The 15,540-nt window shown below is 43.6% G+C and overlaps 2 protein-coding genes across 5 annotated transcripts; one reads left to right on the plus strand and one right to left on the minus strand.

Moving 5' to 3' along the window:
• Nucleotides 1–291: 291 nt before the first annotated feature.
• Nucleotides 292–8,622, minus strand: FAM217B (family with sequence similarity 217 member B). 4 transcript variants are annotated; one of them, XM_072916965.1, is made up of 5 exons: nucleotides 8,488–8,622; nucleotides 7,301–7,553; nucleotides 6,051–6,156; nucleotides 5,879–5,964; nucleotides 292–5,469 (listed from the first exon to the last, which is right to left on the minus strand). In XM_072916965.1, the coding sequence occupies exons 2-5, from the start codon at nucleotides 7,399–7,401 to the stop codon at nucleotides 4,155–4,157; spliced, it is 1,608 nt and encodes a 535-aa protein (XP_072773066.1). In that variant the 5' UTR covers nucleotides 7,402–7,553; nucleotides 8,488–8,622; the 3' UTR covers nucleotides 292–4,154. The 4 variants fall into 4 exon arrangements, with proteins under 4 accessions (XP_072773066.1, XP_030144916.4, XP_030144910.4 ...); XM_030289056.4 differs by having other exon boundaries at nucleotides 7,306–7,553; nucleotides 8,484–8,620; XM_030289050.4 differs by having other exon boundaries at nucleotides 8,484–8,620.
• A 640-nt stretch (nucleotides 8,623–9,262) lies between these two features.
• PPP1R3D (protein phosphatase 1 regulatory subunit 3D) lies at nucleotides 9,263–10,483 on the plus strand. The gene has a single exon (XM_072916966.1). It carries the CDS (start codon nucleotides 9,402–9,404, stop codon nucleotides 10,320–10,322), a length of 921 nt encoding a protein of 306 aa, XP_072773067.1. The 5' UTR covers nucleotides 9,263–9,401; the 3' UTR covers nucleotides 10,323–10,483.
• Nucleotides 10,484–15,540: the final 5,057 nt, after the last annotated feature.

Below are 15,540 nucleotides of genomic sequence, written 5' to 3' on the forward strand. Positions count from 1 at the left end.
CTCCATTCCGGACTCTGCCCAAAATCTGGTCTGGGCTTTCCCTTTTGCCGAGCTCCATTCCGGACCCCGGCTGAAATCCGGTCCGGGTTTGGCTTTTGCCAGCTCCGGTCCGGTCCTGGATCCCTTGATGGAATTGCCCAAAGATGAAGGAAAATTCCTTTTCCGTCCTTTTCAGGCTTCCCTTGGCCTGCAGGATGTGCCAAGCCACCCCCTCCACCCACCAGCACAATACTGGAATTCTCTCCAAGAAAATTCAGTGGTGCCATGTTGAGAAAAAAAGGCAACAAACAGGGCAGTGCCTCACTTTTATTGTAGCAAATATACGGGACCTTTGAATGACAAGATCACTTTCCCAAGGAATTACTAGCAAAAATATCCACAAAAAGTTCAAATAAATAAGAATACATTAATACCAACATCAAAAGCTGGTCTGCAAATCCTCGGTTAATCAAGTTCAGTCCTTTCCAGTGTGGTCTGTTTATTTTTCAGATGAAAAACCACTAATGCAATCGGAGCAACAAAGGCTCAATACCTTTAAAATAAGGTAAAAAATAGTGCATTCTAGGCAATTTCACACTGTAGAAATTCTATGTATCAGCTCCAAAAAAGCACATTCTGGCTAAAAAAACTGTCAAAATTCTCTCAGAACTCTAACAAGATCCTTTAAACAGTAACTACAATGTCAAAGTTACCTCAACAACGAATGAAACACAAAAAGGACTCTAACAGTGACAGGATGAGGGCAGATCTCAGAGTCTGGAGTCAAACAGGACGGCTCAGCCCAATGGAATCAGCACAACTCTCCCTGCAGCAATATCCTGCTTTATCCAACTGAAAATGAGGTGGGAAAATCACTGCCCTCAGTATGAGATGCAAGCAATGGAGAAAAAAAAAGGAACATGGCAAGAGAAAAACAATATTGCTTCAAATTTCCTCATGTGATGCATTAAGAATACATTAGCATTACTAAGGAAAACAGTTTATACATATTGGAGTGAAATTCTGTTTCTTCACATCTTCTAACAGGGTCATTTCACTGGAAATAACTGAGTTGTTCAAAGTTTATACTCATGCAACTGAAGCAGAGTCTGGCTCTTTATTTGAAATACAACCTGAGCATATTTGTTCTGTAGGTAATACTGCAGAACATTAAACCTTTACATTCTCTAGCAAAAAAAAAAAAAAATAAATCACTCTGTTGAAATATCTCACATCACAGTAATCTGTTCTTCAAGAAGCATCACCAGTGCTAGGCTTAGATCCACAAGATCATATTGCTAAACCTTGTAAAAAAAAAAAAAAAGGCTAATAAACACATAAAATGGTGCTGTGGAAGTATCTTAAGTAACTAATTTTAAACTGAATGTGAGGGAATAAAATTTTTCTGCTCTGTTCAGAAGAGTTTCTAAGGACAATATTCAGTAATACAAAATTAAGGAAATATAAACCATAGTCCTCTCCACAAAAGGAGCTCTTTTCTTCTGTGGGCCCAGAACATGGTGAAGTTAAAATGGAAACAGGATAAAACCCAGCCCTTGCAGGTCTGCTCAGGCCAAGAGCTCTTTGCTGAGGCAAACACAGAATTGCTGTTTCTGTTAATGAACAAAGACAAGCGTGCCAGAAGTATCAAATCAATGACAGAAATTAGACTGGTGTGATTATCACATGGGACAAACCTATGTGGAGCCCAGTGATTAACAAGTTTTCAGACTTCTGCTTCCCTTTTTAGTCTCCAATGACAGACTGGTGTCCATAAGATGACAAAAACTACATTACAACTTTCCTACCTCTATGACAATAGACTTTTCCCAGTGCCAATCACCTTTGCTCTGGTCCCAGCTGGTTGAAATGGGGTTTATTTATTCTTAGAGAAGTGATCGTGCAACATGTGCCTGTATCTACCTGCCCTCCTTACAACCCAGGAAAGCTTCAATTGAGAAAATTTAGCATCCAGCAATATTCAGGGGTATAACATGCTAAATTATTTACTGCATCTAATAGCATTGTTTTAAAACTATTATTCTGATCATTGCCTGGATCCTGCTCACCTCAGGTTTTGTGCTTGTAACAGTGAACTAGAACAGTGCATTAAAATCCTGATTATTGGCAAAGCAGCTCTCCTATTTTTCACTACTGTTCGTGTGAATCAGGAAAACTTGGCTAAGGCAGGCTTGCAGAATTTGGCCAGAGCTGAAATACTAGCACTGGGTTCAGGAACCTTTCATCTAAAGAAGCTGAAATACATGAGGCTGGACCAAAACAAAAGGATGAAACAGCAACACTGGGATGTGCTGGTCCTCTGCAGCTGCTGGTGTTCAGTCCCATCCTGAGTTCCCCCACTCCTCTGACACAGACACCTTCTCTGGTCTTTGAGCATCTCAGATTAAGTTTCACTTGAATTGCATAGAGCAGACTGTACATGCAACTACAATTCATATTAAGTGTAACTTTACAGATACTGATTCTGGACATGTAATACTGTCTATTACATTCGTTTCCTTTACCAATTCAAAATTTCACATTTGGTCTCCAGTAGACTTGGAAAAAAAAAAAAACCACTAAAAATATTTCTTATACTATTCCTGAGCAACGTTTTTTATGTACTGTAAAATACTCTACTTTATTACTACATTTCTTAATAGTCTCACTTTTCAAACTACATATAAATTCATGCTTTGAAATTTTACAAAGCTGAAGATCTGGTAGGCACAATGAAAGATAGAAACAGCTAAGCATCTTAAAACCAAGATGAGCTCACCAAGAGAAGTGCAATTTAGCTATATACATAATGTACTCTTTAGTATTTACTACTTTTTCATTTTCTATCACCATGTGAAGGATCCTCTTGCAGAACCTGGCCCATCAGACCTCAGCTCACTTCTCATGAAGATTGCGACTGGTGGCTGAGGAGGAAAATACACTGACCAGGACTTCAAAGTGAAAGTAAAAAACATTCTTTAGCATTTCACCTTATCAAGATCCTGTCCCCAGCTGCTGTGACTGATTTGAAATTGTAATTGATCAAGTGACACTTGAATATTCTCAGAACTGTCCTTTGTACTCTCCTGTAGCTCACAGACACAAGAGAAGACAGAAGGCCCAAGGACAGAACCCAATCCTGGCTGTACAATTTCTTTCTGCAGGACATTTCCCCATCTCACCTCCCTAAACCTTAAGAAGCCAAGCTAGACTGGACCATAGGATAAATAAGAGTCATCTCAGGTGACTAAAAATAGGTATCTTCCAGATCAAAATATATCTTTACTTGAACTTACAACACCCTTTAAATTCTTCCCTTAAGAGTCTGGTTTTTATGTTTTGAGAGGCCACCAGTTCTGAAAACTAGGCCATACAGTCTCTGCTAAAAGCCTTAGTTTGCATCACTCAAATATATCCATGTGCAATTTGAAATCTGGTCATTTCCCCTAAATGACAAAAAGCATCAAGGCCTACAAAATGAACTTCCAGGAAAGCTGTCTGTAAACACTATTATCAACAAAACACAGTGAAGATTCCAGGGTATAAAAATACACATTCAATTTTCTTAATCTGTCATTATTGAAGCTGTCTGGTCCCTAACACTTTGTCTAAAAAAGAATTCTTTCTGCATTAAAATATTTCAAAACATTTTCTCCATTCTTCTTCTTCTCAAAAAAATAATACCTATTTCCTCCAAAAAATCCAATTCATCATCTTCTGTGAAGAATTAGAGTTGACTTTGCATAGATAACATGCTCCATTATTTTATAAAAACACCAAAATCAAACCTGTCTTACAAAAAGCACATCTGGGGAAGGAGAAAGAGCATGGACCCTATTCTCTCACACCCAGCAGGGTAAGTACAAGGAACACTCAGCTGGTGCAGACAGGGTTTTCTATATTTCTCTAAACTTCACGCTGTGCTACTGTTATCTTCATTGAGCCATTATAAATATTTTTGAGGAAAGACCAATGGAAGACATTTGCCTCCAGAGAAAACATTTCCTGCTGGCTTAAGATGAAATTTATAGAAATGAGCTGACTAAATGTGCTGACTAAAAACCAGGAACATTTTTCTCAGGATCTTTCTATGAAGAAAAAAAAATTATTCTGCACTGGCCAGATGCTTTCTAGCAGGCAAGAAGCATCAACATTCACTAATGAATTTTCCCTCACTAAAATTTGCGTGGCGTTTGCTTTGTGCCGTTTGTTTTTATTTTCCTGTCCACTGTTGGTTTTTTAGGAGGAACGTAACTGCTGGCATTGCCATTTTTCTTTGGATTTGTACACATGTATGTTTTTAAGCCTTTGATGGGAGCAGCTGCACCGTGGAACGCTGGGGTTTGTTTAGGGGGTCTGATGTTACCAACACTTTGGATTTTAGAGCTGCTCTCCGACGGCTGCAGACTGAGAAGCTGCTGCTTTGCAGCTGGTTTCTTTTTCAGTTCACTTCTTACATCCCCAGTTTGCCTCTGAGAAGATGCTGCACATCCCATTCTCTCAGGAACTTTCAGGTGACCTGGATGGGAACGCACCTGGCGAGCCTGCTCAGGGCACAGCTCTGCCCTGTGACCCACACAGCTCCTGGGCAGCCTGGTTACACCGTCCTGGGGCACTGCCTGCCTGCTGGGCACAGGGCTGAGCAAGGCTTTGCCTTTTCCGGGGCTCTTGAGGGCACGGCTGGGGCCGGGGGCAGTCTGGGGCCGGGCTTTGGTGGCCTTGCCCCTCTCGCTCTGCACCGTCTGCAGCTGCAGCCACTCCAGCTGCAGCAGGCGCTCCATGAACTTCTCCAGGGATCCCGTGGGCTTGGGGCGGAAATCGCTTTTCCCTTCCACGTGGACAAAGGTGGCCAGCTGCTTCAAGTCCCAAGAATTGAAAGGGGGTGGGAGGAAGTCGGGGTAGTAGTATTCAGACTCTTTAAATCCCATTTCAGGGATGTGCTCCAAACAAACTGGGTCGATTTCTTCAGCTCTGAGGATGAGTTCTGGTGGAGTGCAGGGAGAGGGGGGAATGGGAATCCTTTCTGAGTCAGAGAGGTCACTGGCACTATCATCTTCAGCATCCTCTTTAATAATTTGTACCGATTCAAAATCAAGAAACATTTGACCTACAGATGCTTCTTGCCATTTTGAAGAGCCTGGACTGGCTTCAGCCATGTATTCTTCGTGATTCCTCCCCAACTGTTCTTTTTTACTGCAATAAAAATGCTGCACTGGGACATCCTTAGCCCTACAGAAGTTTTCTTGTGTGCTGCCCTTCGTGCCAGCAGGGATCCTGTGCAGGAAGGATTCATTTTGCCTCCTTTCTGGGGGACTCCTGTGCAGGAAGGATTCGTTTTGCCTTCTTTCTGGGGGACTCCTGTGCAGGAAGGATTCGGTTTGCCTTCTTTCTGGGGGACTCCTGTGCAGGAAGGATTCGGTTTGCCTTCTTTCTGGGGGACTCCTCTTTGGTCCTTGTGCACCGTGCAGTGAGCTGCAAACACTCGGGATCCTAAAGGAAAAGGAAGTTCATGTACTGTTAGAATGGTCAGTGCCTTTGAACAGCAGCTTACAAAGGTCTTGCCACCCCTTCAAGGATGGGGATCTCCATGACTGAAGCTAAAACTGGCATGGAAACTTGGTAATGAGGCAAAATCAATAACTGCTGGTAGAGGTAAGACTGCCTACTACTGATTTGTTGTTGGTTTTTTGGTTTTTTTAAATGGTTTAGCCTGAGAACTCACTAAAGCAGGATAGCAAGTTTCCATTTTGATAACTTAAATTTGTTGTTCTCATAAATGCTGAACTCTGAGCCAGTGAAGTCAAAAGCAAAACACAACAGCTACAGTTTCATCACAAGCATTTTGTCAACCAGTTTGAAGTGACTACAAATTAAGCAGATAATCTTAACATTAAATTACCTTTTTGACTGATTATTGCCATCCAGCTGGTTCCTTCCCTTCTTATAAACATTTGGTTGGTAACCATCTTGAGTATCATGGGAAATCTGAAGGGATATGAAAGTTTGTGAAGTTATTAAGAAGCTGACTTATAGTAGGTACCCTTTCTGTGTTAGAAAAGGGGATTATTTACCTTTTCAATGGCACTTGGTACATTTTTGCCTAATCTTCCAGGAGGTGATTTCACATAAGAAATTGGTTTATATAGTCCTTTGGTGCTTGGATGGCTTTTTCCATTACTGTAACCACAAAGGATTAAACAAAATATCAGATATAAATAGCAGAATATATGAGTGTCAGAATGGAAGTACAATAAAAACTTAAAGAGTACAATTGAGTTGAAAAAAGGGCTGATTGTAGTCATTCTTAAAGTTCATTAGGACTATGCCACTTTTTACTTTTTATACTACAAATGCACTGCTGTATTTTTAATACCATTAATGCAAAAGTGAATAATTATATCAGATGATATAATAATAGAATGTAGCCCTTATATAGAATCCTCTGTCAGAGGATCCTAAAGCTTCTTCGGACATAATAAATATTACAGATATTTAACTACTGATTTTTATAGTACCTGGTAGGTGCTCCAATTGCAATTTAGCAAAATTAATTATAAAGTACAATATGAAGGTCACATATGAAGCCAAATCTTGCTTGTCTTTCCCATTTGCATATTCTCAACAAAACTTAAAGGATTATTCCTTTGAAGATAAGTGAACAGGGAGCATAAGGTCTCTTCTGGTATTAATACAAACTATTTCACAATGAAGGCATAAAAAAATCCCTATTTCACAATATAAGAGGGTTGTGAAAATATTATTAAGAGAAAAAGCTCATATGAAAGCAAAAGGAATGGCACTGCTGATCTGGGCAGCTTAGAACTAAAACTTAATTAAACCAGCTACATTTCTGTGTAAGCACACAGAATAAATAAATCAGCATATTCTGCAGAATAAGAACAGTGTTTGCTCTACAGAAAAAAAAAATATTACTGATTTCCAAATTGAAAGCTTTAAAATACTATTTCAGAACAGGAATATTCAAACTGTGCCTTCCTGTCTAATCTAGCATTACTGCAGTTCAGTTTATTTGCCAGCCTGTACATCTTGTTCTCAGTTTCTGTGTCAGTATAGTCAGATTTTGATTTTAACAACACATGATTTCACAAATTCAAGAGCTTATAAAAGAATGAAACTAAGTCCTGTTCCTCCAGCATTGCTGCAGTCACCTCTGTGACCTTGTGACCCGCACGATCATCCCGCACAATCATTTCTGTCGCTGGGATCAGGGGAGAGGAAGGCAGTGGGAACAGGCACTTATTAACAAAGCCCAGTGTGTTGACATTCCAGTAACTATAAAAAGCTAAATTAATTTCCTTACTTTACCATTCCTTTGTAGTTTTCATTGGTGTGGTTGTGGCTTTCCTTCTGCTGTGTCTCTCTGTGCAGTAATAAGGGATATTCCTGAATGCCTGGTCCCATTATTCCTCTTTCCTAAGGGAATCTGCACTTCTACTGTTACATAATCTTCAAACGGCTCCAGTCTTTTGGCTTTGCAAGACACGATATATCCAATGCAGACATCCCCACGTCCTGGAGATGCTGGTGACAAACAAAATCCTCCCGATGTGATTCTATTTTTAAAGCAGGAAGATAAACATAATCAGCTACCAAACTGCACTGGAAAACAATCCCCTCCCCCAGCAGTCGCTTAGCGGGAAGCAGCATCTTCAATTTACTATTCCCAATATAAGGAAATACCTGAGGGTACGGTGTGCTCGCAGAGCTCCCGTGCAGTGTCAGGCGCTCATCCCCATCCCCATCCGCAGCTCAGCCTGCGCACATCCCGGCGCTGCCCGATCACAGCCCAGCGGGGCGGGTGTTCCTGCTCCCAGTTTATGGAGAGCAGATCATCACCCCCTGCCAGCTGAGCTGTCCTTTTTGTGTCGCAAAATGCGCTCTTCCCATATGCATATATGCAAATCTTGCATTCAATGCTTAATGTTTTTTCTTTTTCCAAAACAAATGTCTCATCAGCTCCTACTAAAAATACTCAGAGCAGGATCCATTGTTTGCTTTTATTTCAGAGGAAATGCATTCCCGTACCAGGGAACCGCACGGTTCCAAGGGTTCACAATGGCCTGTAAATGTGACAGGTGACAAACAGCTCTCCTGACCCACCTTTACTTCTATTGCAGTGCTGTTTATGCATTTACAGTCATATTACCCTTGATCCCGTCCTATCCCTCATACGCCTCCCCGCATCCTGTCGCGGCCGCGCTCAGCGGAGCCCCGGAGCGCCGCAGTCGCGCAGCCGGACGGGGCAGGACAGCGCCCGGGATGGTGGCAGGCTGTATCCTCAGCTACGGCAGGCAGTGCCCGCGGTGGATGGCAGCAGCGCCAGGCTGTGCCCGCAGCGATGGCAGCCGTGCCCGCAGCGCCCGCCGAGCCGAGCCGGGCCCGCTCCGCTCCCTCCCGCCGCTATCACCGCGCTCCGCAAGGGCCGCTCCTTCACTCAGGGGCCGCCCCGCATTCCCCAGCGATCCTCGGCCCCGGCCCGGTACCTGCCCTTGCTCCGGGTCCGTGTCCAGCGGCAGCCGTAGCACCGCCCGAGCGCAGAGCGTGGGGGCCGGGCCGGGCCGGGCCGGGCGGGGCTGGGGAAGGGCCCCGCGCTTGCGCCGCGGGTGCGGAGCGGAGCGGCCGCGGTCTCGGCCGGGCCCCGGGGCTGCTCCTGCGCTCGGGCTGCAGCGGGGGCCGCGCCGCCCATGGGCGCTGTGGCGGCCCCGAACGCGGATCCGTCCCCCGCCAGCCACGACACCGAGCCTGGCGCCGCGGCCGACAGCCCTCGCCCGCCTTCCAGCCTCTGCAGCAGCCCCGGCTCCCTCCCGCCCGACAGCCTCCAAGCCTTCCCCGGCCTGGACTCGCCCAGCATCCAGTGTGACAGCCTGGAGTGTCCCCCCTGCTCGTGCTGCTGCTGCCGCCGGGGCGCGGGCTCGGCCGCAGCCAGCGAGGACAGCCTGCAGGCCCCTCTGGCCCGGGGCTGCGGCACACGGTGCCTCGGCGCGCACCGCGCCTCCAGCGACTTCTCCGACAGCCTGGAGTCCTTCATCCAGCACGACAGCCTCCAGTCGCTCTCCAGCCTGGCTGTGAGCTCCTCCAGTATCAGCGGTGATAGCCTGGAATCGCTTTCCAGCCTGAGCCTGGGGGCCACCAGCCAGCACAGCGATCTCGAGTTCATCGGGCAGTGAGTCTGCCTTCAGCTTCCCGCACAGTGCCTTACTGCTCGCGCTCTGCCAGCTGCGTGGGACCTGCCACACTTCTGCCTTTCCTTCCAAGGTGACATTGCTCCAGGTGACCCTTTCTGCATCCAGTGCAGTAACCTCAGACCTTAGTGTGGCTGCCATTCCCAAACAAGTGCTTCAGAGGGTCAGTGTTCATTGTTACCTGCACTGTTAACACTGATTTTCTGTCATCAGTTAAGAATGGAAGTGCGTGGTCCTCAGAGGAATCCCAGCTACCTCTCAGATCTCTATGAGAACATGTTAAGGGCTGAAGGAGCAGTGGCACAAAGGCAGCAGCATCCCCCAACAGTCCATACAAGTAGCAGCAAGACTTTTTGGAGCAGTGCCCCAGCCAAGGAGAGCCCCCAGCTAAATAATCATGCGAGCAGGACTTCCTCCAGCTGTGACCCAGCCCTGCGGCCCATCATGCGTCGCCGAGCGAGGTCCCTGCCGACATCACTCGAGAGGAGGAAGAGAGAAGCACTGCAGTGTCAGGCCGGCTGCCAGGGCCGCATGAACCGGGTCAGGTTTGCTGATGCTTTAGGCTTGGAGCTCACTGAAGTAAAAGTCTTCCAAACTGAGGAGGATCCATCCATCCCTTTGCATGTCCTTTCCAGGCTCTCCATAAACTCAGACCTCTGGTACAACAGCTTGAACTTGGAGTTTACTATGCAATGTTTGGTCCCTGACTTCCAGCAGCCTGCAGACTGTCCAGATTTCTCATCCCGACTCCAGGAGCAGCAGGTGTGTCTGGAACGGGTGACCAGCTCTTATCTGGGGCTCAGTGGCACCATCCAGGTTCAGAATGTTGCTTTTGAGAAGCAGGTGTCCGTGCGCTACACCTTCAACCAGTGGGAAAGCATCCACGAGGTGTGTGCTCGTTGGAACTGCAGCATCCCAGAGAAAAACAGGCAGGATCAGGTTGATGTGTTCACTTTCTTTCTTCCTGTGCCTCCTTTCCTCCTTCAGCTGAGCACTCTCGTCCAGTTTGCAGCAAGGTACCAAGTCAACGGCCAGGAGTACTGGGATAACAACAGAGGCAAGAACTACACCCTCTGCTGCCGGATTCACCCCCTGAAGCTGCCGAGGGAGTGTGAGGAGAGCTGGATCCACTTCATCTGAACAGAGGCAGTGGTGCTGAGCAGCGTGCCTGTGGTCCCGCTGGCACTCTGTCCCTCGCCATAGCGCTCTGCTCCTGTGGCAACAGTCTTCTTTTTGAAACCTGGCCAGGTGTCCCAGGGCTGGGAGGCAGCCAGTGGCCTGTACAAACTGCACTAAACCTCTGGGAAAGATAAAAGGGCCAGAATCTGTAGTGAGATACCATCACAGAAAAGCCATGTAGGTTTTTTGAGTGCATGAGTCATTGCAGAATGGTTCCCAGGAATGCTGTGAGGCTACCAGAGAGCAAAACATTTCTTGTTGCTAGTGATACTCTTGGTTGCATAGAATGTTTCTAACTGATCTCTCTTACCATTTTCTACTGTTTGTTTTCTATGTGGACAGTGTGGCTTCACTGGTTTTGTTTCTAATTTTGCTTATATTACTTCACCAAGTCAGGGCACTATTCCATTTATGCATAATGTGGATGACAGACATTGTAGGGAGTATTAGTATTTATATACACATGTTATTAAGGCTGTAACCACGTTAAATATTTCCATTAATACCTGAGTTGGAAATTTAATCCTACTATGAGGAAAACATATATGAAAATGTGCCATCAGCACCTCTGTTTCCCTTGGGAAAAACACAAAAGGTGCCTTTTCCTATCTCCTCCTTGCAGCAGGAGTGATTGTTACCAAACTTTGTGTGTGTAAGGCAGATCTGCCTGGGGAAATTCTCACCTTTGTCAAGTGATGCCCAAGTAGGTTTTTCTCAAGGTGGTGGTACAGGAATTGTCTTGTTCTGGTGCACCTGCTTTTAGTAAGGGAAATGAGACCAATATTGGACTTGTGGTTGTAAATACAGTTGAAGGTCTCAAAGCACTGTATGAATGCTCATGATTTTAACACTGTTACTGGTAAAATTATAGATCAAGAAATGGATAGGATATAAAAAAATATATATAAGGAAAAGAAATAGTACAGGGAGCAGGGTACAGAGGTTTGGAATAGCATTCCAGAACCCTGAATCACAGTTGTTCCCCAGTGTTCCAGAAATACTGCAGAAGTAGCTTTGACTTCTTTTTTTAACTGCTTGCCATTGTAAAACAGTTGAACTCCCAAGACTGCAGCCTTGCAACATAAGCAGGAACTTGAAAGCACTTAATTACACAGACTGATAAACAGAATCCCTTCTGCTGCAGGAACGGTTAGACCATCTTCCCATGCTTTTTGCTTTATTATTATCGTTCTGTGGTTTTGGTGTGGTTTAGGATTTGCAACAGGCTTAAATTTATGAAGTAAAGGCTTGTCCATAATTGTTCCCATACATAATCATTACTGCATGGAAAGCTTAGCTTTATGTGTTACATAGACTTTTAGAGCTAGCTGGATGGAGATATTAGAAGAGCTGTGTTTTAGGACTATGCCTGAAAATCAGGCCACTTACTTGGGCATCTTATTTTGGATTGTTGCTTATTTATCGAAATCACAAGTTGTTTGTAAAATCACAGTTGTAAGCAACCCATGGCCCGTTACATATTAGTCTGAAAAGTCCACTGAGTAATTCTGGAAGTGCAGAAACCCCAAGAAAATTTATTTGTCCAGCAACTTAATGCTGCTACTTTGTTGTGACACCCATTTAGCAAAGTTGGGCTTTCCAATGAGGAAACTGCCTCATTCCATTGGTCTTTGACTTTCAGAAGAACCAAAGTCAGGAATGAGGATTCTGTGAGCTGCTGAGCACCTTTTGCAGAGTACTCAGAAAGCTCAGTCCTATCTGAACAAGCACACACATGCACAGAAGTACTTGTGCTGAATAAAAGGCACTACTTTCAAGCATTGTTTCCCCATTTTTTCCCTCTCACATTACTGTTGTTTTTCCACCAGCAAACACAGCACGCTATAAAAACCTCTCTCTTACCCGACACCCGTTCACAGTGGGTGTTGCTGGAGCTCAGAGCAATACTTGCTTTCATGCCAGAAGGATGTTGCTGTCTTCTGGGACAGACTGTTATGTGCTAGCAAATGTCAGAGCTGAGTGTTCCCTTGGCCAGGTCAGATTTTGTAAAGCTGAGGCTGTCACAAGAAAGGTTCATGCCAGATGTAGCGCAATGTGAGAGGGGTGAAGAAATTAATGTCTCAGCAGTCTCAGTTGGGCTTCTCTTGTCTTCCTTCCACAACCTCTCAGGGTTTTGGCCTGTGCAAGGTCTTGAATACTAAATAGTGAAACATTATTCCAAGTTTCCTTTTGCTCTCTGTGCTGGTGTGCACTGCTGGAGAAGGGCTGACAGTGCAGTTCTGGCACTGCTGGCTCAGTGGAGCAGTGGAGCTGAGAGCCATCTCCGGGTTAAGCTGCTAAACCTTCACACCACTACTGACACCTGTCCCAGCAGAGCTGATATTTGCACTTAGGTTTTTTTGGCACACTCAGTAATGAACATCAAATGGCTCCTGGTTGACAAAAATGGGATTAAGCCATTTAGTGCTAATATGCACCTGTCATGAAGGTAAATTTACACCACATTTGTATCTTCTCAGGACAACTTGACTACTTGCACTGTGTTCAAATTGAGCGCTTCCCTTATAATGAGGATTTTGTAAAAGTGATTTCTTCACAAGGATTATCACCTTATAATGCACTTTTAAAAACATGTATTTGTTATTGTCATACAGTAAATGAATGTCTAGTAGTCCACAGTTTCAAGGTTCTTTCAAGCATGTTTTTTAAAGAAATATGAAATCCATGTAAATAAAAAGGGGTTGTATATTTCACAGTATATCAATGAAGCACAATGAAGCATTTTACAAATGCTGGACAAATGGTCCAGCAGTTGTAAAATTGCAAAGTGCTTAATTAATTTTAAAATGCAATAATAAAAGTTTGGCTATTGTAATACAGAATATTGAAATAAAAGCTTTTCATTAATTTCTGTTGTTTCTGTCAATGGTAGTAGTGTTAAGAAAGCTCATAAAGAAACTTAATGTCAAGTTGTCACTTAAGAGAGTTACATACTCTGGAAAGTAAGGTGGGTTTGAGTTGCTAAACAATGAACCCTACTTGATAAAGATACAGTGATTAGTGTATGTGTCTGCAAAGATCTGGCTGCCACTTCCTACTTAGAATCTGTTGTCCTTTCACCTCAGAATTCTTTGCCTGCAGCACCTGCAGGATTTCTGGAAAAAGGCTTGCTGCCACTTGATTCTAATACAACTTAATGGAAGGGAAGAGAAGAGAAGGAGGTTTTCCTTAAATTGCACTTTCCAAATCTGTGCTAAACAACCATTTCTGGGCCTCACAATTATGTTATTATTTCTTCTATTTATTTTCTTTCAGTTCTTGCTGCAGCCTTTCCTCACAAACCAGGTTCTTTCCCCTGACAGGTTTCATGAAAATCTACCTGTGCTATGTTAAGAGTGTCCCTATGCAGTGCCTGATTTATCCTCCATGTGAAATGCATCTCCACTGGGGTCAGTCTTGATAGAGTAGAAGATTGGAATTATCTGTTGCCAGGTTTCTCCTAAAGCAAAATGAAGACCTTTAACTAGCAGACATAATTAATGAAGATATATATTATCAGTTATTTTTAAATCAATGCTAATTATTGCAAATCAGTTTAAATACATGGGCATGTCTGTATTAAGTTGCTCCAAAATGTAAGATTATTTAATTTTTCCTGCAAACATCCAGCTATCAAGTTTGTCTTACAGGTTGTTGGTGTTACTTTTAATACAGGTGGTATTTTTACATTTAGTTTCAAATTCATAGTTTATTTTGTAAAGAAAAAAATTAAATTGCAAATTTAATCACAGTAATATACATGTACAGTCAGTAACTACAGCACTTAGTGTAGGGTATCATCAGTGCTCAGTTGTACTTTACAGCTGGTAAAGACTCAGAACTGCAGCGAGTGATTATTCATTTGGCAACAGAAGTGTAACATTAGTAGTGACCTCTTTCCCAACTTCTCTCTCCCTATGATCTCAGATGTGCAAGTATTTCATTTGACACTTGATATTCAAACTGTTGGTATCAACACTTCTGACCTTTCACACACAACAGCAGCTATACCAAAGACTGAATATACCTTGGCCAGCACAATGTCTTTAACTGTAATAAGGATAAATATTTCTGCTACTGTAGTGAATAAGAGTCCCTGTAAATAGTGCTACCCTAAAGAGTTTTGGTTCCATTTTCTCTGGTGTTTTCACATATGTCTGAAATGACTGTGGCCAAATAATTTCACTGTTGGTTCTGGTCTGTTTAATGCATAACTCAATGAAACTTCTCTCTGACCTCCTTCTGCTAAACGAAACTAAACAGACTAATGTTACAGAATGAGAAATGAGCTGAAGTAATCTCAGTGTGAACTGCAGGAAGGAAAGTGTGTGATCCACTTCTGGATTGTCTCACTTCTCTTTTGCTATAGAATGAGTAAGGCTGGACAGGCTCAGCCTCTGTGTTTGCTCATGGTGAGGGAAACTTCGATTTCAAACTGACTTTGATTATTTCTGCTTCATATGGTGAAAGCATATTTCTGCTTCATATGGTGAAACAATTCAGGATTCCGTTTTCATAGAAAACTGCTGATGCTCCAGGTTTCTCAGGCAACGTTTTGTCCTTAGGAGGTTTCTCAGTAAAGCTCTTTTACAAATCTGCTTCAGCACTGCTCACTCCCAGCTCCTCAGTGCAGATATTGCACTTTTCACACCACTTGTCATTTTCTTGCATTACAGTGACATCTTGTGGTATTTAAAATACTTTCTGTGCAGTTTGTTTTTTTTTTCTTTTATAATATTGAGGTTTTATCTTCCACGTTTCAGGGAGTCAGCAGTACTATTTTATTTACAACTGCTGCAGGTTGACCTGCTGTAAAAGGTGACTTCTCTCCTAGATTCTCCACTATTGTTGCTTATTCTAGGTATGAACGGAGACACTTCTCAATACTCTTTTGGAGTATGTGAGATTCATGATAAATTTTATCATCTGTATTTGTGATATGGCAATACACACCAGTAGCACACCAGTACAGGTAAAATCCTCCTTTGGTACTGTCGGATTCCATTTAAACACATTATCCAGTACTGCTGGATTCCATTTAAGCACATTATCCAGTGCACTGCTGGATTCCACTTAAGCACATTATCAGTTCCCTCTGCATAATAAACACCACAGACGTCAGTGGAAGCCCTTTGCCCACAGCAGGTCTGTAACCGAGCGTGTCTTTGCACCTACTCGG

This window comes from Taeniopygia guttata, chromosome 20 (genome assembly GCF_048771995.1).
Source record: "Taeniopygia guttata chromosome 20, bTaeGut7.mat, whole genome shotgun sequence".
Lineage (NCBI taxonomy): Eukaryota > Metazoa > Chordata > Aves > Passeriformes > Estrildidae > Taeniopygia > Taeniopygia guttata.

What these genes read in the sequence shown, in the direction of transcription:
- FAM217B (XM_072916965.1), bottom strand. Translation starts at nt 7,401, where the DNA reads ATGGGACCAGGCATTCAGGAATATCCCTTATTACTGCACAGAGAGACA. An exon ending in TACCAAGTGCCATTGAAAAG is followed by an intron (nt 5,965 to 6,050) that starts GTAAATAATCCC and finishes ATATCCCTTCAG; the next exon opens with ATTTCCCATGATACTCAAGA. An exon ending in GGCAATAATCAGTCAAAAAG is followed by an intron (nt 5,470 to 5,878) that starts GTAATTTAATGT and finishes CTTTTCCTTTAG; the next exon opens with GATCCCGAGTGTTTGCAGCT.
- PPP1R3D (XM_072916966.1), top strand. Translation starts at nt 9,402, where the DNA reads ATGGAAGTGCGTGGTCCTCAGAGGAATCCCAGCTACCTCTCAGATCTC.